This window comes from Merops nubicus, unplaced genomic scaffold, assembly GCF_000691845.1.
Source record: "Merops nubicus isolate BGI_N331 unplaced genomic scaffold, ASM69184v1 scaffold13912, whole genome shotgun sequence".
Lineage (NCBI taxonomy): Eukaryota > Metazoa > Chordata > Aves > Coraciiformes > Meropidae > Merops > Merops nubicus.
The window spans coordinates 1-23,095 of NW_008594333.1; the positions used below are offsets into that span (position 1 = coordinate 1).

At 45.3% G+C, this 23,095-nt stretch overlaps 1 protein-coding gene across 1 annotated transcript; it reads right to left on the minus strand.

Moving 5' to 3' along the window:
* Nucleotides 1-3,482: 3,482 nt before the first annotated feature.
* On the minus strand, nucleotides 3,483-18,712 carry TULP3 (tubby like protein 3). The gene is made up of 10 exons (XM_008935747.1): nucleotides 18,658-18,712; nucleotides 16,093-16,255; nucleotides 13,971-14,147; nucleotides 11,126-11,256; nucleotides 9,194-9,391; nucleotides 8,644-8,756; nucleotides 8,153-8,267; nucleotides 6,325-6,423; nucleotides 4,150-4,321; nucleotides 3,483-3,616 (listed from the first exon to the last, which is right to left on the minus strand). The coding sequence occupies exons 1-10, from the start codon at nucleotides 18,688-18,690 to the stop codon at nucleotides 3,483-3,485; spliced, it is 1,335 nt and encodes a 444-aa protein (XP_008933995.1). The 5' UTR covers nucleotides 18,691-18,712.
* Between the last annotated feature and the right edge of the window lie 4,383 nt (nucleotides 18,713-23,095).

Here is a 23,095-nt window from a genome sequence, read left to right on the forward strand (position 1 = left end):
CATCCATTCACACAGGAACGCCAGCGTGCGACAGAAAATGCCGCTTCAGGGCCGAGAGCTGCACTAAGGCTGGAAAGCCACATCCCCAAAACAAACGCAGGAGTAAACCTGCAAGGTTAGTAGTAAACGTACCGATGTCCTGTTAGCAGCTCCGGGTAAGATCGGCAGTGAACTTTTCAGAGTCTCCACCAGGTGACTCACAGATGGCCGGAGGGCACAGAACTAACTCCCCGTGGTAGATTTATGACCCAGTTGGCTTTGTTTAAAACTTCAATATATTGAAGAAAGGGGTTAAGAAAAATCTGAGCTTTTGGTAAGAACCCAAAGCTGAAGAACTTTGTAACTCTTTGCAGATGAAAGAAAGGAGCTGAATGTGCGCCAGCACCTCAGAAACCAGGTGGCAAAACCCACCAACCTCACAAACTTGTGCTCTGGAAGGCCAACGCCAGTGGGGGTTTTTGATTTTGTTTGGCAGTGCTGAAGATAACTGATACTGATAATCCTTCCAAACGTACTCACAATTACTCTTCTTTGTAAGGCAACAATTTTATGAATACTTGAGAAAAAAAGTTTTCTGATACAACTGTAGGGATCAAGAATATATACAACTTAGAGAAGATGAAGTTACAAAACTCAGTTAAATTCTTTTTTCTATAATAAGGCCCTGTAATGATCTCATTTAGCCACACATGATTTAATGAAAAACAAATGTCTGTTAAGGGTGGCTCTCTTCTCATGGCATGTTCACTGCAAATTCTAGGCCAGGTCTCAGGATGATGTGACTAACAGACTGTTCTGCTTCCATTTCCCTCCAGAGGTGGCTCAAAGAGAAGAAACTGAAAACTATTCCTTCCTGTGAATCACCACACAAATTGTGTGCAGGACTTCAGGCAGTCGCAGATGATAACACTCAAGAGAACAGAGGGTGTTTGGTGGTGGATGTCCTCTTGGGTTCTTTTAAGGATTATTTACTGGTGGTAACGTGAACACAAACGATTCTGCTTAGAACAGAAAGCAGAGGGAGCTGGGCAAGCAGACCAGACTCATTCCTCAAGCCTATCTGCACTCTAGCTGAAGGATTTTGATACACAGCTTTTAAAATAAAGCCATTTTTCACAGTAAAATTGTATTTCTTTCCCTTTAATAGGTAACAGGCTCAATTCAATTAAGCATTTAAAAAAAAGCAGTCCTTTGTGTTCTTCATCATTTTAAGCTGTCTGGTTGCAGGCAGGGCAATGGTTCACCTTGCTTGGAAACGTTCATTTAGGCAAAGTAAATGATCACCAACTGCACCCTCTAAAACACATTCACCCATGGAGGTCTTCTCCAAGTTAAATGTTAAACCACCACAGCAGATGACAGTTATAGTGGCCTTTATCTTAACTTGATGTGTTTTCACTGAAGTAGTTTGCTTCCAGATTTTTCTCCCATTTTGGGACCAGAGAAGCGACCTCCAGCTTCTAGCAAGGAGAAAAGAATTCCATATAGAACATGCTGAAGGATGGAATGAGAAGACAAAAACTCTGGACTGTACAGTTCAAGGGATACAAGAGTAACAGTGGGCATGGGGTCTCTGCCAGCTCTCAAGGCAGGTATTTCCATTCTTAGCACCTCACAGCTGTAGCAGGCTGGTTCCCCTGGTATTAAAGCCCTGCCCTGTTGCTTTTTGCTTCTCATCATACCCATGTTGAGCCAAATCTCTGGGCCCTGGGATACCTGGAGTGTCTGCCCTCCTTCTGGGGCTCAGCTGGAGGAGTTCCAAACTGCAGTTACATACAACAGCTGGACACTGGCAGAGAGGATGATGTTCCTGACCCTGGTCAAGGAAGGAACCTGCCCACAGTTCAGCTCCACAGGTCTTCACCCAAACTCGCAGCTCTTGAGCTGTACATCACAGGGAAGGGTTTGATTTGTACCAGAAACAGGAAACGTAGTTCAGGCCCAGCTGTGAGCCTGACACAGCTTTTAACACCAGCAAGTAGAGAAGGAACACTAAGTACAACACAATTGCTATGCCAACAGTAACCAACCCATCTTACTGCTACCCAATCCAGCAGCAAAACTTCAACAGGAGTCAGACTTGCCCCTAAAAGAGCAAGAAATTATTCACTGTCTTTGATGTTAGTGAGACCAGGAGCTTACAGCAGCCTAGGATCTGTTCTCTTCTTTAGGATTCACAGGGAGCAGTTTAATATGCTTCCTTCTTTGTTCTAAGAGCTCTTTTGGATTTCAGCAATGTTACATTTGGATGTATGCAACGAAATCGCCCTACTAAGGTCAAATGCCCAGTAGTATTTCCTGTGCAGTTTTCTCTCCCAACTGAACCTAATCTGGCTCAGATGAAAACGGGGGGAAAACAGAGGTCCATGAAGAGCAGCCTACACGTTGAGAGCTGTGCCAGCTTCTGTCAGAACCACTGTATCTGCTCTTACTGAGAGTCAGACATCTCCCAGTGGAAACAAAAAAATAACCACGTGGTGTTCCTCCTAGCCTTGTATTATCTCAGGTTTGACTCAGAAAAACCTGGTATTGCATTTCAACAGCAGAATGGGTTCAGATGGAGGGGGGGAAAATGCATCAAGAATCACCTCAGAAGCCCTAACAGAAAGACATCAAAAACATGATGCAGAGAAGCACAACTAGCTTAGGGAATCAAATAGGAACCAGGAACTGTGCAGGAAGACCTGCTGATGGGGAAAAAAAAAAGTTAGAGAGACTAACTTTACATTTATTGGCAGACTTCTAAGTGTATGAAAAACACCACAAAAGAACTGAGAATTACAAAGGAAAAGGGGGAGTAAGAGAAGAGATGAGATAGAAGAAGGCAGGAAGAAACTGAGGTAGTATGTGGTACAGGAGGAACAGAGAACACTCACAAGTGACATCAAAATCTTACAAAATGCTCATTTAGTATTGAAGATTTTTTCAATATATAAATTAGTTTATTTTCATTTAGATATAAAAGTTATAAATACAATTAATATAAAACAGTATCTGATATCAGCATTGGTTCTGATAACAGCATTGAATCAGTTCCTCTGTCTGCACAATTTGACAGACCCAGAGGCCCTGAACCTGCCAGGATCATCGTCAGGGGCACTGTGGAAGTTCCAAGGTATATCTAAATGATTATTTCTCTAATTCTAGCTGCTAGAGGTTCTAATTAGGGGGCTGTTTCTTAGCTCGCTCTCACGCAGCATCTGTGACAAGGATTCTGAAAGCAGAATCAACACCGATGACAAAAACATCACCCACACTTCTTCCACAGTACTTACAGAGACTGGTCGGTCTGGGGACAGTCTCCTAAGATGATCTCCTGTAAGCCACACAATGCTCTGAAGCCTCGTGGCTGCTCTCTAACACAGCTGCACAAGCCTGTCCTGCAGTTCCCCCATCCCCACATGCCTCTCACCACTCCACCAGGAACTCGTAGGCCACGAGGCAGGGACGGGAGCGAGTTCACGTTTCAGGTCTGCTGTCTCTCATTCACAGGCCAATTTACTATCAAAGCTGGAGAGTCCAATAGCAAAGGCCTGAAGAGCACAGAGAGGATAATTATAGTCCAGAGTGAACACATCTTCTGCTACCCGACCGAACTGCATCACAATGTAGTCAGCTGGGGAGAAAAGAAACAGAGACCAACAATTTCACAGTGAAGAAAAAAAAAACAACAAAAAAACCACCACAAAAAGCCCAACCAAGCCCAACCAAAACCCCACAGTCTGGCAGTCCCAAATAGATGTGTTTGGTGTATCCATCCTTACTTGCCAGAATGGCCTTGAAACCTGTTCTCTAGAGCGACTGTGTCATTCTAGAGATCACCTTTCTTCTTGGAGTCAAAACTCAAACCACTCTTCTGCTGGCCCGAGGGTACTGTGTTCATCCTCCTCTCCCCCCTCAGGAAGCTTGTGCTGGCCGTTTTGCTGCAGCTCTGCACAGCAGTTCCTGCACCCACCCCAGGAAAAGGGAGCCCTTCTTGACAGCTGAGGAGTCTCCAGTCATCCTGAGCTGAATTCCTCCTCCCAGTCTCCCTCCTTCAGGGAAAGTGTCCTTATTCCTCCCAGACCTCATTATCTACATTGGGTTCTCCCAGTTTGTTTGGAGACCCTTTTCTGAAGGAGCCCCACACGCCCCACGCCCGACTCTTACGGTCATTGTCATGGACAATCTGGAAGTTCTTCACTGAAGCCTGAGTGACCCTCCCATGGAAGTTCAAAACGTAGGACTGGGTATCATCGTTCCAGACTGGAGCCTTGTTATGCAACTCAATGAGGTTCTCCAAGTTTTTGTTTTGCCATTTTGACAGCAGACTCTCATGTTCCTGCTCAGAAGACAGAAATACATTTATCAGATCTGGAATTGCTCTGCTTTTGAGCACTGCCTCTCCATGTGGGAGCACTGACACCTCATTCCCTGTTCAATGAACCACACTGACAGCACAAACATTCCTCTCCACTTAAAAAGCTATCACCATATTTCCACCCAAACAGGAAAAAGAGCAAGAGAGAAAGAAGTGTGTGAATAGGAAAACGACCAGGATGACTGAACAGGGAGCCTCTGCTGGAACTTAGGAAGCAGAGGAGAGTCTACACCCTTTGGAAGGAGGGGCAGGCTGCTCAGGAAGAGTACAGGGACTTAGGTCATGTAGAAAGAACATTAGGGAGGGCAAAAGCTCAGCTGGAACTCAGCCTGGCCACTGCTGCAAGAGATAATAAAAAGTGTTTCTACAAATATATTAACAACTAAAAAAGAATCTGGGAGAATCTCCATCCTTTACTGTATGTGAGGGGAACACTGCTACCAGGGATGAGGAACAGGCTGAGGTACTGAATGCCTTCCTTCCCTCAGTCTTTAACAGTCAGCCCAGTCACCCTCATGGTATTCAGTCCCCTGAGCTGGAAGAAAGGGATGGAGACCAGAATAATCCCCTCCTCATCCAGGAAATAGTAGTGAAGGGCCTGCTAAGCCAATGGGACACCCACAAGTCCATGGGGCCAGATGGGATCCCCCCAAGAGCGCTGAGGGAGCTGGTGGAGGAACTGGCCAAGCCTCTCTCCATCATTTACCAGCAGTCCTGGTTAACAGGGGAGGTCCCAGATGACTGCAGACTGGCCAGTGTGCCACCCATCTAGGAGAAGGGCAGGAAGGAGGATCTGGGGGACTCCAGGCCTGTCAGCCTGACCTCGGTACTGGGGAAGATCATCACTGGAGGCATCACACTACAGAGAAGGATGAAAGACCAAACTGGACAAACCCCTACACCAAAAGCTCTGTCAGCTTTTCAGAAGAGCTTTGTCTTTCAGCCTTGTCACTCTCAGCACACCTACTTGCTAGCAAAGGAGTTGGGAAAACAGGGGAGAAGAACATAGGGCCATGAGTCATTACTGTACTGACAGAGGAGATGGCAAGACCCACTGGAAGAGGATGAATAAGTGACCACCTCCAGATACAATTTTCCTGCTCATTCACAAAATTAAACCTCTTCCAAGTTTTCGTGACTCTGAATTTCCACTCTTGAAGCTTTTTTTCCCTCTGACCTCAACAAACACTCTTTTCCTGCTCAGCTCTACTCTCAATATGGTTGCAAATACCATTTCAGCTTAAAGCACTGAGTGTGCCTTTCAGCTGGCACCTGTCCTTCCTGCCTTTTGGTCTTAGATCACACCAAACAGAACATTCACATTAAGAGAACTGAACAGTTTTTATCATACATCTCCAGGTAGACTTGTGTAAGCTCTTGGCTATAATGCCCCCTATACATATGAGAAACCCTCACTGAATAGTCACCAAAAACCCACCATCCTCCTCTTTATCTCACTTTCTCCTTAAAAAATTCTCCTTTTGCTATCCCTACATAGAGACTGACATTCCAATAAAAAACTGTGTTTCCACTCTTGCTGCTACACCAGAATAGCCCCACATCTGCTTACTGTCTGTTGTACTCAGTACACTGGCTAAGGATGTGAGCCCCTGGAGAAGCACCTTCCTTGTGCTCATCCAGCTCCCAGCCCGTGAGGAGGGGCTGCCAGAGCAACACACAACAACACAGACTAGCCACTGCTAGAGTTCATTAAATAATGGTTAGGCTGGCCAAAGGGCTAGTAAGGATACAAACACTATCCAGAAGGCTACAAGGTAGGTAAAAGACAAGAGTGAATTAATCCACATCTTTAGTCTACATTGTGTTTATGCTCCCTGAGACTTGCTAAAGGCCTGGCTATTAACAGCCTTGCTCTAAAACCCGTTTGCCAGTAGCACCCAGGGCTCTGGGGGCAGGTTTTGGCCTCTTCCTGCAGCCTGCAGCACGACCCAGCCCATACTCACGTTCCGTGGACGGACTGGAATTCGCTTGTGGTTCATATTCATCCCTGGAATGATCACAGACATCCTCCTGGGACCCTTGAACCCTAACACGTTGGTTTCCTGAGAGACAAGGAAGGACATTATCCTCAGTAAGGTATCCATCTCCCAGGGGAGACAGCAAAGCTGACCTGGAGCACACAATCCTGCTGGTTCTCCAGCTGTGCCAGCTGCAGCAGAGTCCCCCAGGGCAGCTGTGGTGCAGCACTGACAGCTGCTGGCTTCACACCCTGAGCCTGCATTAGGGCCATAATGGCACTGCCTACTCCAGAGAGCTCCTGTTATCCTCCTCTGGGAGGTCCCACACCACTGGAGGCCTCCCAGAGTGATGCCCCTCCACAGGAAGGGCCGGAAGGAGATGTGGGGAGCTCCAGGCCTGTTGGCCTGACCTCAGAACCAGGAGGGATTATGGAAGGGTTCATCCCCAGTGCACTCACACAGCATGTGCAGCACAGCCAGGGCATCAGGCCCAGCCAGCATGGATTCATGAAAGGCAGGTCCTGCCTGACCAACCTGATCTCCTTCAATGACCAGCTGACCCACCAAGCAGACGAGGGAAAGGCTGCAGACATTGTCTACCTGGACATTGTCTTGTTTAATATCTTTATCAAGGATCTGGATGAGGGCATTGAGGGCACCCTCAGTATGTTTGCAGAGGACACCAAATTGAGCAGGAGTGTTGATCTCTCAAGGGCAGAAGGCTCTGCAGAGGGATCTGGGCAGGCTGGAGCCATGGGCCAAGGTCAACTGGATGAGGTTGACCAAGGGCAAGTGCTGGGTCCTGCCCTTGGGTCACAACATTACAGGCTGGGGGAGGAGTGGCTGGAAAGATGCCAGGCAGAAAAGGACCTGAGGGTGCTGGTGGACAGTTGGCTGAACATGAGCCAGCGTGTGCCCAGGTGGCTGAGAAGGTCCTTGGCCTGTATCAAAACCAGTGTGGCCAACAGGAGTAGGGAGGTGATCGTGCCCCTGGACTCGGCACCAGGGAGGCCACACCTCAATCCTGTGTTCAGTTTTGGGCCCCTCACTACAAGAAAGACACTGAGGGGCTGGAGCAGGTCCAGAGGAGGGCAGTGAAGCTGGTGAGGGGCCTAGGGAACCTGTCTTAGGGGAGCACCTGAGGGAACTGGGATTGTTTAGCCTGGAGAAGGGGAGGCTGTAGGGAGGCATTATTGCTCCCTACAACTACCAGAAAGGAGGTTGTAGTGAGGCTGGTGTTGGTCTCTTCTCCCAACTAACTAGTGATAGGATGAGAAGAAATGGGCTGAAGTTGTGCCAGGGAGGTTTAGATTGCATATTAGGAAGAATTTCTTTACTGAGAGAGTGGTGAGACATTGGAACGGGCTGCCTGGGGTGGTTGTGGCCCAAGTGCAGGACCCAGCACCTGGCCTTGCTGTAGCTCATACCACTGGCCTCAGCCCATCAATCCAGCCTGGCCAGATCCCCCTGAAGAGCCCCTCTACCCTCAACCAGATCAACACACTCACCCAACTTGGTGTCATCTGCAAACACACCGAGGGTGCCCTCAGTCCCCTCATCCAGATCCTTGATAAAGATATTAAACAACACTGGCCCCAAAACTGAGCCCTGGGGAACACCACCTGTGACCTGCCACCAGCTGGATTGATCCCATTCACCACAACTCTCTGGGCTTGTCCATCCAGCCAGTGTTTTACCCAGCAGAGCATATGCCCATCTAAGCCATGAGCAGACATTTTTTTTCATGAGAACACTGTGGAAAACAGTGTTGAAGGCTTTACTGAAGGGGCAAAAGGGGAGAAGCACTACTTACATAAGAAATAGCTGCAAGCTCTTGTCTTGTATGAGCCTTTTCTACTAGACCTTGTGCCTTGACTGGGCTGACTCCATGGTCATACACTGTAAATTTAGTTCCCATGAGGTTTGACCTAACGTCAGGCAATGGAAAGAGAGAGAAGAGAGGCATCAGTGGAAGGTTTTGTCATCTTCTGAAGGTATTTGTACAGCATGCTGAAAACAAGCACCTCCTGCCATCTGAATCCTCCTACTGCCAACTCAGTAAGGAGCCTCCATGAAGTGCCCATGGTGAACTGAGCCTGTAACCCAAAGCATGAAGTCAGAATTCTTTTTCTGAACTGTCACACTGAAGAAAGGGTGCCAACCCAGGCTAACACAGATCACATCAAGCAGCACAATGCAAATTCATTCTCTCCAAATTGATAGCAGATTTCTGCTCATATTGCCAACTCAGCTACAATGTAAACCCAATCTTTCCTGTCTGTAGTCTTCAGCTGTGGTTCTTACCTGAGTTTTCCAATGAAGCTTTCCCCTTCACGGGATAAATCAGTTGGGTCAACTGATATGAGGTAATTGGATGTTTTGCTCTTTTTTCGTTTTCTCCCTGCAAGAAGGAATGTCTGGAAATACAAAACTTTGATCAGGGCTGGAGCCTTGTAACAGTGCAGAAGCATTGCTAGGTGTTACTACCCAAACTGCTCTCTTTTTTTGATCTCTTCCACAAGTGCAGACCCTGAAATCCTGTTCCTCCACTCAACTCACTCGGCAGTCTGGATTTAATGCAACTGTCCTTTTCTAGTCCTCCTTCTCTGCTGGAGCAGCTCAGCCTCCCTGCTCTTCTTTATCCTTGACATTTTTACACTTTTTAAATTTCATCTTTCACTGTATGGCTTTTAAACCTGCCAATTCCCTCTCTAGTGCTTTGGCCAAACAGAAGATGTCCTCATCTGCACGCTGGCTCTTGGCAGCTTGTTTCTTACCAGAAGCTCTCCCTTACACCAAAAACATTCTGTGGCAGGAGTACAACAGCCAAGATGCTGTGAGCTGCTTCCAGTACCTTTCTGCTGTCATCCCTTTCCAGGTGCATGTAGTAGGTGGGGAAGAGGCCCCGCTCCATCCCCTTCTTGTCCCTAGTGACCCGACACCTGACGGTGACGCCGCGGGGCGCCGGCCGCAACGCAAAGTCCTCCAGGTTCTCCACTGCTCCCAGCTGGGCGTCTGCCTGAGGGACTGGGCTGCAGGAAGCACCTGGCTCCTGTGGGAAGAATCATCAGTGTTAGCAAACTTCTATCAGCTCAGGAGCTCTGGTACTCCACAAGAAAAGTTTCTCAAAACAGAAGATCTCGCATCTCAGGAAGATTATTTGGGAAAGAAGTTAAAACAGAGACTCCTGTGTTTCTGAAAGAAGTGGCTGGAGACTTTTACACTGAGGAAAGATCAGCTCTCCAGGGGAGGGGAGAAAAAGTACCCATTAACCAGAGCTGACTGAATTGCAAGGAAGGGGAAAATAGGATGAGACACTGTAAATATTCTAAACAAAGAGCCTTTCTGTTTTTAGAACTTCAAGCACTGTAGGAAGTGAAGCAGCATGACAAGCTGGAATGATGGATGCCACAGTTAGACGGACTGGGATTGTTGGGATTGAAATGAGCAGAGATTATGTTGGTTCAGAACAGCAGCAGAACCGAAGTAACCTGACAGTTTTGAGACAAAATGCTGAAGGAACCTTAGAATACTGTGTGCAGTCAGGATGCAAGTTATGCTCACCACAGGAATTGGAATTCTAATGGAAATCTGGTACAGGTCATTAAAGTAATTCTTTCTTAGAAGTCGCTGAACCCTGTGGATTGGAGAACCCAGATTTCTCCCTTACTGAGCCTTGCAGATGAGGCTGCTGGTTTGTCCTCACTCCCAAGTATCTCCAGCAGGAAGTCTGAGTGAATGCACACAGAGGCAGCACACACATTCTTGAGACTCACTAGTGAAGGCCACTGCTCCAACCCCCCAGCAGCCTGCACGTCCAGCAGCTGGAACCCACAGCCTTGTCTCCCCAGCAGCTAGGACCCAGGCCTCTTGTACCACTCACCCACTAGTGCAGCACAACACACACACAGTCACCTCACAAACATACTTACACAGGTCTTTTGAACAGCAGCATGGACTTTTAAGTCTGTTCAGCATCCATGCCCAAACTCCTATGTCCTTTATCTGGTCACCAGCTCAGACCTGGCTCCTCCTGGTGATGGCTCTTTCCCAGCTTGCTGGCAGCCCAGCACACAGTTTCTCAGCATATGCATGTATGCATCTCTCACACATACAAAATTTCACACGTGAAACTGTTAAAACCAGAGTTTTAGAAGGTAGTAGGACATGCTGCAGTCATCAGGCACAAGGCTTGGGCAGACAAGGATACTGTCTTCCAGCTCTTTACATGCACCTGCTGCCTTTTACCCTCTTTACTCCCTCTTTTCCTATGCTTAGACCCCCCAGACCTACCTTGACCCCTTTCTTCCCCTCTTGAGTCCTTTCCCCTAAATATCCCAGAAAAAGCATTGCCCAAATCTCTGTTCCATCCCAAACTTCTGCTCCCCCTTGCATCCCACAACAAATGCTATAAACCTTCAGTGAAGCCTCTTAAGTTTGCATGGCATTTCAGAGTTCCTCAAAGTCATCTTGGTGGATTTGACAGCAGAAACAAGGGCCTCATCTGCCTCCTCTGAGAGTCACAGGAGTAGCCAGTTCACTGTTCTCATCTTCACTGATGAGGCTACTCCAGTTCCTCTACCCACCACTGTTCCTTTGGTCATTACCAGGTCTGACTGTCCCTTCAGTCAGGTAACCTGACAGTCCTGGCCTGCCTGTGCCTTCAGGGGCCAATATGCTAGCTGCTGGACTTGCACGACTATATTTTAACCCAGTGCTCAAGGGGTTAGTACTAAAACGAAGCGTGTGCACAGCTCTTATCAGAAATGGATTTCAAGACACTTACTGCACAAGATCTCTCACTGGTGGCAGAACTAGGCCTCTCAGGTTCAGGATTCAGTGAACAAGATGCTGGTCTCTTACCAGTTTCTTCCTCTTCTGTGTCTTCCTCATCAAAATTCAAACTGCCTGAAATTCCTGTCAGAATACAAGATCAAGCAACCTCTGAAATAGGGATCACGAATTCATAACATCACTATTTCAGTATGACATCTGCATAGCTATTTGCTCTTGTAATGAATTTGTGCTGTTTCAACTGCTGATTTCTTTCATGCACTATATTGTTTTCCAAGCCTTGCAATTCAAAACTCTAGTGACATTTTGTAGCTGTCACTGTGCAGAGGATTAAGCAGCTTTCAGGCTTCTATTAATGCATATTTCACATGGTATTACATTATGTAACATATTTCTTTGTATATGCTGTCATTTAATTAATTTGGCCTATTTTCATGCAAAAATGGATAAGATGTGGATATGTTTTTAAGATATGGAACTCCATATCTTAAAAACAAGAAAAGGAAACCCAGGTCAATATGCTAACACCTATTCTGTGTAAGCTGGACTCTGTACAGTTTACATTCTTTACCATTTTACCTCAGTCTTACACACACTGAAATGGAGTATGGTAATTTTTCAGTAAGACCTCTTCCTCCTCTTACATCAGTAACAATAACTCATATCTCATGAATGCTATTAATGATTTAAATCAGATGGATAGATGGACTGGTTCAAGGACTTGCTTATTTAATCTTAGCCTAGGCACAGTTACAGAGGGATGACTGTGGGTACAGAGCTAAAAACTCTGCAGAGAGACGTTCACAAAGAGCTTCCGCACGTAGCGTTGTTTGGGGTTTCCTTCCACTTGGCACTGCCTGATTTTGTTCTGTGATTCCATTCCTTAGTTTGGCTGTAGAATGAAAAAGCACAAAGCACTAGAGAAAGTGAACACGCTCAGCCTGCTAAGCTGGACTGTTCTCTGAGAGACAGTGTCATAACCTCTGCTCTGCTCTGGTGAGACCCCCCTGGAGCACGGCATCCAGTTCTGGAGCCCCCAGGACAAGAGGGACGTGGAGCTGCTGGAGCGTGTCCAGAGAAGGGCCACGAGAATGATCCGAGGGCTGGAGCAGCTCTGCTGTGAGGACAGGCTGAGAGAGTTGGGGCTGTTCAGTCTGGAGAAGAGAAGGCTCCGAGGGGACCTTATTGTGGCCTTCCAGTATCTTAGGGGGGCTACAAGAAAGCTGGGGAGGGACTTTTTAGGGTATTGAGTAACGACAGGACTGGGGGGAATGGGGCAAAGCTGGCAGTGGGCAGATTCAGGCTGGATGTGAGGAAGAAGTTCTTCCCCATGAGAGTGGTGAGACCCTGGGATGGGTTGCCCAGGGAGGGGGTTGAGGCCCCATCCCTGGGGGTCTTTAAGGCCAGGCTGGAGGAGGCTCTGGGCAGCCTGATCTAGTGGGAGGTGTCCCTGCTCATGGCAGAGGGGTTGGAACTGGGGGATCCTTGTGGTCCCTTCCAGCCCTGACAGATTCTGATCTGTTTGAGCAGAGGACTTTAGAGCCCTAATGGCTCAATGGTTGGACTTGATGATCTTGGAGGTCCCTTCCAACCTAAAGGATTCTATGATTCTAACAGTGCTCCAGCATGGCCCTGCCTAGTGCTGGAAGGGGCACTGATGGAAGTTCTTTGTCTCAGATGTAAGAGAAAAAAGTAGTCTTAACTACCTGCCAGTAAACTTCCCAAAGCACATTTGGAAAGAAGTGGCATTAACCCTCCTAACTCTGGCCAAGTTCAAAATTCACTGTTTCTATTGTACCTCCACTAATTTCCCCTGAAGTTTCTCGATATTCTCCCTGCTTCCTTTCCTAACTTTTGGGTAATGTTGCCACCCACAGGTAAGCAGCTGTTCCATCTGACAAATGAATGGAAGTATTTCTATGTATGGTAGTGCCTTAACACATACTGTGTACTGGAAACAACGTGGGAGAGATGCTTTGTGAGACAAAGCCAGGTGGTGTCCCACAGTAAACACCAGCCCCTACTTTGCTGCAACAGAAAAGGTTTCCTGTGGTACCAGCAGCAACACAAGATACCTGGCAGACAGAGATAGACACTCCACTGGGAAAACACTCAATGGGATATAACTCTTGAGTATAAAACTCTAAAACTGATTATGACAGCCTCTGGCTTAGGAAGAGCACCTTTCCTGTTACTCCTCAGCAGTGAAATCACAGCATCTGCTGGCTGTGGCCATGGGCCCTGCAGCACAGTCGTGCTGTCTTCCAGAGGCACTATGAAGCCCAGTACAAGGTGGTTTTCAAACCAACACTGAAGAAAGGAAGGAATGTGCCTGAAACTCTCGTATTTCAAAACTCAGGAAAAGCCATTCTTCCAAGATGAAAAAAGAATAAAAATCCTTAAAAATGGTTGGTGCATCTCAAGTAATCTTCTCCACAATCACTTTAGACAAACACACACCCCCTCGGTTGCCTGAACAGCAGCCCCTCAAATAAGAGGCAGGACTTCTGAGACCTGAGGTTGATGTAGAGAAAATGGCTGCTCCATTCCCTGAGCAAACTCCAACTCGAGTGGTTCATTCCCATTAGCAATTTATTTTATAAATAAATTTGTGTTGTGAAAATATTCAAGCATCATATCCAGATAGAATATATCTGGAATAAAAACACTCTGTGCATAACTGGCATGTTCCTGTTAGTATCAGAAAAAGAAGCTGCACTTACAAGTAATATCCTACAAATACATGTTTCATGATTCCTCCTATTTTTTAGGTTTTTTAATGCTACTAAAATTTGTAAGAGACCCAAAAAAGACCTTTGTCCATTATCAACTCTTACCTCGTTTCTCTAAGATTTCTTGAAGATCTGGCTTGGCTGCTGTGTCTGTTAGAGCCTCTCCATCATTCTCCTGATCTGCATAGTCTTCTGTTTTGGAAGATCCAGCAGAGAGAGTTTGGAGCTTGGTCCCCAAATCTTGCACTTCTGATTTCAGGAAAGCAGCTGGTCCATCAATTCCTGCAATGAACCAGAAAGCTAATGTCTCTTTTTTACAGCTAAAGATGCATCCCAGGATGGTGGCTCCTTTCATCTGCCCTTGCCTCAAGCATCCCTTTGAAATACTGACTCACAGTTGTTCACCTTTTGTCAGAAGACTTCAGAGGAGCCAGGTCTGACACTGGTACAGAGCACCTCTTTCTTTAAACATAGCAGGCAGCAGTTCATTTATAAATGTAGTGCTTGGATCTACTTTTTTACAAGGGCTTAAGCAATTAAACTGAGTTAATTTTGTATTTGTGACAAACATTGCCTGTAAATAAACTGAAGGATCTCAACTACTCTCTTTTCCTTCGTGTCCCTTGTTTGCTCCTGTGCCAATAAGCGAGTCCTCTCCAGTGAATGTCACAAATCAATCTGATAGAAATATCTACAGCCACAGGCAGAAAAAACTGTAAGTGGATGCCCTCTAACTTTTTGGTAGAAATGAAATTTCCACATTTAAACATGCACCACAGCTGTGCACTGCACTCCACGACTGGTGGAGACATCTTGATGTTAGGGTCTAGCATAACACTGAATAATACACACATTATGTAGCACACAGCATGTAAAAGCAGTGCCAGCTCTGGGTTTCTTGCCTTCCCACTGTCTTCCTTCTAAAAACTTTACTGCATTTTCTAGTCATTGGATTTCTGACACGTTTACTGCTGTTACCACTTCTTACCAGGATTTGTTTGTACTGAGGAAGCTTCAGAATGATGCAGGGTACTGACGGAGCAGTTAGTTTTCATTTTTATTTCCTGTAGTTTCAGTATTACTGAAGCTTCCTACCTTAGTAATTTTATCAATCTTTTCTCTCACTCTCTTTTTGACTTCAAAGTGTCATTTAACAGAATCTTTCTCCCACCTGAATTTAAAGACATAAATGCTAACATCCACATCACCACTCTCCTCTCCAGCCTATGATCCTGAAAGACATCTGAAGAACAAGAATCACAGAGTGGCTTCGGTTGGAAGGGACCCTAGAGGTCATCTAACCCAACCTCCAGCCATGGACAAGGACACCTCTCAACCAGACCAGGTTGCTCAAGGCCTCACCCAACCTGGCCTCAAACACCTCCAGAGAGGGGCACCCACAACCCCTCTGGGCAATCCAGTCCAGAGTCTTGCCACCCTCGTACTGAAGACACTTCCTGACACTTCCACTGCAAGACAGGGGGTTTTGTTGATGCTCCTTTTTCCTCCCTGTGACATGGAAGTCTTAAGGCTCTCACTCACTACTGTGTTTCTTTCCACTCCTAACAGAATGGACATTATTTTATTGTTATTTTTTTAGATCACCGAGTTATTACCTTGGGCTCTGATATCACTTTGTGCTTGTGACTTTCTGGACCACTACTTTTGTCACTTTTCAGTTGTGTCACTGAAGCCCACAGAAAACAAGAGATTTGGTAAAACCCAGTAAGAATCTAATTCAGTATTCATATGACTTTTGTTTTGCTCTTGTCTACTTCATCATTCAGTCACATGCAGTTCTTGAGCTGGAGTATACCATGATACCATGAAGAAAAGTACAGGCAGTCACTACTGGATTATTTCCTTTTCTTTCTCCTACAGCTTCAGAAGATTCTCTTGCTTTGTATTTGTATCTCCTGCATTTATAGAAGCTCCTGACCCACTTCTACAGTTCTTCTTAGCCTAACACAAGGGAGACATTACTCAAGGGCATGTGAAGATTCTCAGCTGTTACAAAACTCAAGGTAAGATTTTTTTGTTTGCCTTTACAGTTCAGCATTGCTCAACCATACTGTACTACAACTCCACTCCTGTCCACGGGGAGGTATGTACTGAATCTTGTTTATCACTTGGCCACTGTCCAAGCAATATAGGTGCCCATCTGTGGCACTAAATGCACACAACTGGCATCCTGGCACACCTCACTGCCCCCAGCTCCATTGCTCACCGTGTAAAACCACCTCACTCTGGAAAGGGGCAGGAGTTTCTACCAAAGGAGTCTGCTCTTCACACCCTTTGGGCTTCGACCTGCGCAGCTTTGCCTCAGGATTTGGCTGGACCATTAAGGGATCAAGACGTTTCTTCCTCTGCTTCTTCTCTAGAAGAGCTCTCTGTGACATAAAGAAAAACAATGAAATAAGGATGGGTGAGCACATCCAGAGAGGGAGAAAGCATGCCCCAGCCATGGCAACGACACGTCCCTGACCAGCATCTCCAACAAACCCGAAATACTCTTGTCACCTCTTACAAAATTCCCAGACACACCAGTCGCTGTGTCTGTGCAGTGAGACATTGTGTTTGATTCTCCATCAGTGGCTGATGGGTGAAGTGCACACCCACTTATCTTCTGATCTGTCCTGAGACAATCAGCAGGTAATTTTCAACCCTTTTATCCAGTCTAAACTGCAGCAATCTTTAATATAAACGGACCAATTCAGCAGTCATCTATAATCCAATATGAAACAGTCAGGACTTGCAAAGGAAACATTTTTTTTGTCTCAAAAATTATCACCCTGTAGGAAGAACTCAAAACAAATAGTTCCCAAAAATCAGTGTTGACAGATAAGACTTAGGGGAGAGATAAATAAATAAAATTACAGTCATTAAAATAGGACTGATTCAGTAAAAAGAAAATTGATCTACCTTGCAAAAATTTTTAATGTAATTCAGGATTGAAAGTAAAGAATGGTAAGTCCAACTGTTGAAAATGAAAATATTACTTTTCCAAGATACATTGATTTTGGGATCAATATAGCATATAACAACTTTCAGAGCTATTTAACTGATTATTCTATTTGATGAGCATTTGTCACAAACTGGTGACAAGGGCACGTGCCCTTGCTACAGCAAATGCTTATTCCAGACTCTCTGTAAGACCACAGGTTCTAAACATGATCCTGATGGATTAAAACAATTTGCAGGGTTTTTTTTCCTCAATTCCTACAAATGTTTAGGACACACTAATTGAGTGTCCATCAGCTACCAACAGCAATGAGTCCACATGGCTGATAGCAATCTCCTATTGACCTCTGCTTCTTCAGAAGACATGGTACTATTCATGTAGAAGTTAAAACTAGACTTTAAAAGTTAATATTCAAACTTAAATCTACAAATCTAAACAAGAAACTTAGTATTTCTCAACAAATCTCACTTGTAAGGAGGGGGTATGGTCTTAAAACATTTTAGTGAAATATTCTAGCTGTTGGTTTTGCAGATGACTGCAAAACTGACTCACACATAGCCAAGCAAGCCTGCAACAAAATTGCATAAGGGTACAAATTCTTTAAACTCACCTCTTAGTGATTCAACTGACAGCTGCTCTGAGGGAATTCTACCCAGCCTGGCACCTTTGTTTTGGTGGATCAACAATGCATCCCCATGGCAAGGTTTGAAACCAGGCCCACACTGACCAGAGTGCCTAGCACCTTGTAACAACAGACAACAGTCCTGAAACAGACACTGAGGTTCATTGCCAAGCAGCCAGATCATCCTTAGTTTTGGGACTTCTTGCTGAGCAGCATTTGGCATGAAATGCTGTCTTACTGATTACTTGAAGTAATGCTTTCTATTTTTAAAATTTTATTTTTTTAAACAAGTGTAACTGAATAGCCTACAGGTAAAAGGATTATCCCAGCTTCCACCAGGGTGACCAAAGATAAATTTTATTCCTTGACTGTGAAGTGTTTTAGATACACACAGATAAAGTTGATAACAAATACACTGTCTGAAGCCAAAGCTAAACAAACTCAGACTGGAAATAATGAACAAGTTGTGCAGTATTAACCACTGCAACAGTTCCCTGAAGACAGCCATGTGTGGATTTAAAGATCCTCAGCTGAGAGAAAGCTTTTCTAAAAATCATACTTTAATTTGAACACAGATTAATTTAATGCAAGACAGTGATTTGTGGTCCATTTGAAATAGCCAGATATAGAATCACAATAATCTCACACCTTCCAATCTGTTTATAAGCAGTTAAGATTCCCAGAGGTAGATTAAGGGTGGATACTTTATTGCTTTGAAGACTATGGTGAGGTAAACAGCACTTTAAAAGCCAAGACCTACACCCTAATGAGACAAATCCTTGGCTGTAAATGTTTTCTTTGTAGGAAACAAAAAAAGTAAATGATGCTGGAAATCTTTCTTAGCAGCATTAAGGAGCTCTTTCCATAGCTTGGGGAAACCTGTTTTCCTTGGATGCTTCAAATGGCTAGTTCCCTGCAGTCTTCCTCCCTTTTGATTCAGCCCTGCATTGTGGTGACTCAATCCCAATTAAATGAGAGGACACATGAAGAACAAATCTGTCGAAGAAATCAAGCCTACAAGCCCTAGCAAGGTTGACTTAAATTAACAAAAGCCATGAAAATCCTTAAAGAAAAATGTTAGCAATGAGATCTTGTTTGTGTTCTTTAGATGAAGCGTTTTTAGCCCGTCATTCCCATTTCTCAAGTCTCTAGATGGCTAATGTTTGTTTTCTCCACTTATTTTTACCAGCTTCAGCACTACCATTTACCTGATTCTCTAGTTTCAGCTGTCGCAGTTTCATGCTTTCATCCTCAAAGATGCTGCAGGAGGGAAAGAAACAAATTAATTATTGCTAGTAAATAGGTTTCATTGTAAGAGCACAGGATATTCACAGACTACAGGACTTTAAAACAACTTCTATCCCCTCAGAAGACCAAGTTACAAGACATTAAAAAATAAAACATACTTCATATTCTGTGATAGGACCAAACTGTATTTTGATTACTTTAGTAAACTCTTCTGAAAACATTTTGTAAGCAAATAAGGCTTCATTACTCATGGACAGATTACAAGCCACTACTGAGGTGGCCTGTGAGACAATTTGTATCTGAAGGCTTAACACAGTTCAAACCAGCTACTTAAAGTCCCTGCTTCTCCATAAAATACCCAATGCCAAATTAACTCAGGATTATTTTTTTTCTTGGAGTCAAATCTGTGCCATTTTGCCCTCCTGACAGACTTCCCAGAACTATCATTAATACCTGAGAGAATCTTGTCTTTGCAACACTTGATATTAATTCCTAGAGATGAAAAAATAATTCCTTCACTAATTGTTTTTATAGATAACTTTTGTCAGAACTCTAGATTTTCACTTTGTGTTCCATACAGACTTCCCATTTCCTTTTGCATGACAATGAATTATTACATCACATGTGATTTAGAGCAGTTAACCCTACAGAGAGGAATGGTTAATTTACAATTAACTATATATATATTCTGCCTACCAGCTGATCACTGTCCTTCTACATAGCTTTGACAAAAGGTCTCTCTGGAAGTGAGAAAGCATCAGGAAGAAGATACTTAGTACAGCAAACAGACAATAATTACATGTTTTATTGATGGTGTGCAGAAAAGCAACAGCAGCCCAAATTTCAGTTTAAACAGGGAGTCCTCTGCCTGCTCTGGGTATGCAGAGATGCCCAGGGGTGTGAAGTCACAAGCTGGCTGAACACAGCCCTGCCGAGGGGAGATGGAGAAGGAGCAGGAGCAGGGGGGTGCCGCAAAGCTCGTGCCATGGGGTGGGACCGCAGAGCCAGCGAGACCCAGGGCCCAGTGTCCCCTCAGCCACTGCCACCCCACGGCTGCCAGGCGGGCTGGCGACAGCCCAGAGACCCTCGGGCAGGCTGGCGACAGCCCAGAGACCCTCGGGCAGGCTGGCGACAGCCCAGAGACCCTCAGACTGGCCGCCCTGGTCCACACCGGGCCCATTCTGGGCTCCTGAACCGTGCCAAACAAGGTTTGTGTGTGCACGTCATACAGAACAGTTCATCTGCTTCAAACCTGCTGCACACTGCCCAGCCAACGTGTCTCCCATCAGGTTACCTCTGCCATCGCTTTGTACTTTGTAGTTTTCTTTATTTCTAGAATCTTTGATCTGTTTACTCCTCACACAGACCAGTGACACTTGGCACCTTGGGTTAAAGGCAGTGGAGGGCATGGAAGAATTCATCTTTCTTGCAGAGGGACAGAGACCTCGTGTGTCCCCACAGCCACAGCTACAGGAATACAATCATCTCCTCTCAAGAACATCCATAATTTAAAAAAGAGACACACACAGACTCATTGCTGAGTGCAGCAAGGTATACATAAGATGCCATGTGAAACTTCAAAGTTAAAAGATGAGATGCATTTCATCTAAAGCACAGGTGATGGAGAAGGCCATACTTGGCAAAGAAATGTGGAGCCAGCTGGTACAAAAGGGTTTTCATGCTTAGCTTTCCAAAGAACTTCCCTGGGAATTGTCCTCATCTGAACTACAGCTATAAAGAAAAACAAAAGCTGTAGAAAGGAGACCATTTGAAGAAGGGTTCTTATCTTTTAAAAGATATTTTCCAAATAAAAATTGCAATACTGTCTCTGAAAATGAGTTGAGGAACAAAATTCATCTGTAATGCACCTTCCAAGTACACAGAAGGGAAGAGTCTTATCTGTTTTCCTGGCAACTGACACGACTGTAATTGTTCATTTTTGGGGAAATGGGTAACATAGCATTCATAAGAGTGAGGATTATAATTTTTCTCTGCCTTCCCCAGGGCAGTAGAGTGGTTTCTTCGGCAAACACAGAATATTCTTTTCTTCATAATTAAATTACCTACCACGACGTCCCCCAGGGCAAACTGGATCTCCTGTAAGTGAGCCACAGAGTGCCACACCTCGGTGACACAGCTCCAGCTGCACCAACATTTCCATTATAAGCTATTTTCAAGCCGTTGATATTTTAACAAGGGTAAGTTTTAGCCTCTGTCTAGCTTTTTTACAAAAATAATCCTTTCTCCAGTGAAATCCCTTTTACCTTTGATTCCTTCCCCTCCCCTGACCCACCCAAAACATGCAGATTTCTAATGCAAATAACATACTCTTTTGAGAAAGTTTTCACTAAATCTGTTTGGCAAGTTTTTCACCTACAGACCTACATTATAGGAACAATGACATGGCAGCAGTGAATAGTTAATTTTGGAAGCAATTCTGAATTCCTAAAAATATTATTTTGAATAAAGACTGTCTTTGATATGCTTTAACATACAAATTAAGTCCCACATGATATTCCACATAGAATACGACTTACAGAATCACAGGACCACAGAATCATTGAGGTTGGAAAAGACTCCCAAGATCGTGGAGCCCAGCTGTCAGCCCAGCACTGCCAGCTCCCCACTCAACCATGTCCCTCAGCACAGCATCTACACAGCTTTTACACACGTCCTGGGTGGTTCAACCACCTCCCTCAGCAGCCTGTCCCAGGGCCTTCTGTGAAGAATTCTCTCCTGTCCAACCTGAACCTCCCCAGGTGCAGCTTGAGGCTGTTTCCTCTTGTCCTGTCACTTGTTCCTTGGGAGCAGAGACCAGCACTCACAGCAGTAAGCTCTCCCCTCAGCCTCCTCCTCTTCAGACCAAACAGCCCCAGGTCCCTCAGCCCCTCCTCATGGGACTTGTGCTCCAGGCCCTTCCCCAGCTTGGCTGCCCTCCTCTGGACCTGCTCCAGCACCTCACTGTGTTTCTTGCAGCGGGGGCCCAAAACTGAACAGAGCACTCCAGCTGTGGCCTCACTGGTGCTGAGTCCAGGGGGACAATCACTCCCCTAGTCCTGCTGGCCACACTGTTCCTGACACAAGCCAGGATGCTCTTGGCCTTCTTGGCCACCTGGGCACCCTGCTGGCTCATGCTTAGCCAGCTGTCGAACAATCCTCCCAGGTCCCTTTCTGCCAGGCAGCTCTCCAGCCACTCTGCCCCAAGACTTATCTCAGAATACTTGAAAACAAGTATAAAATTATTAAGAATAAAGTCAACAGCCAGACAGAGTGGGGTGGGGGAGCAGAAACACAAGCATCCAGATTTGTATGTTCTACACCACTTTGAAACGCGCTGGCACCCACTAGGCACCACAACACAACTACTACCAATAACCACAGCAACTGCCTCAAAGATTTACAGCTTACTGAAGAATATCCTAGAGGAGCACAAAGGCAAGTTAGTCCTTTAAAACAGCTCTACCTACCTCTAAGGTTAAAAATGAAACATCACTGTGGAATTATCAGGTACTTTTTTCCACAGTCACATGGACTAGAAGCATGCCAAAATCATCCAAACCAAACACCCCACCCACCCCAAACTGCAAAGGCTGCCAGCCTGGAGGACCTGGACACACGTTTATGGATCAGTTCAGTCTTTCTTGTGGCAAAAGAGCTGCCCCAACAACCCAAAGCAATCTGAATACCATGCTGAAGAAAGGAATTCAAGAAAAAACAACCTCATTAAAGAAAAAACAATCTGACAGCCACGTGCTACAGAAAAATCTTTTCTTATAAAACACAAACAAGCTAGTGACTATTTCTGTCAGCTAAACCCAAGCTTATCCTTGCAGCACCATGTTCTCCTCACCTGCATAATGCACTAATGCCATGAAGAGCACGATGCCCAAAGAGTTCAGTGAGGTGTACCTGGAAGCAGGAGGCTCCTGAGGCTGGCACAGCTCAGCAAGAACAGCCTACGTTTGACCTGAAGGAGCTGCTTCGAAAAGGCATGGCTCTGGGGGTGACTGTTCACATGCCAAGTACAACGAGGCAAGTAATGATGCAGGCTAGTGCTGGCTGCAGATGAGTTAATGCAGGAAAGAGTATTTATCAGCAGAGGAGACAGAAACTTCTCTTTTCTTTACAGTGCTCACTGCAGTGACTTTGTAAGGTAAAATGAAACAGTGTAGGCAAGGTGAAAGGACCTCTCAAAGAATCACCCCTGGCTTCAGTTTCAAATGGTACCCTGGTCTTCTGCAGGGCTGACTTTGCACTCTTCAAAATCTGCTTGCAGGAATCCCAAGGGCTAAGCCTCTGGAGGGTAAAGGAGCCCAAGAAAGTTGGCCAATTTTAAACTGTCACTTCCTCCAAGCCCAAGATAGGTGCGTTCCCTTGAGTAAAAAATCGGGTCGATGG

Coding starts and splice junctions, on each gene's coding strand:
- TULP3 (XM_008935747.1), bottom strand. CDS start 18,690: ATGAAACTGCGACAGCTGAAACTAGAGAATCAG. Junction 16,256..18,657: donor AGCTGAAACTAGAGAATCAG/GTAAATGGTAGT, acceptor TTTATGTCACAG/AGAGCTCTTCTAGAGAAGAA. Junction 9,392..11,125: donor CCAGTGAGAGATCTTGTGCA/GTAAGTGTCTTG, acceptor TTCTTCCCACAG/GAGCCAGGTGCTTCCTGCAG.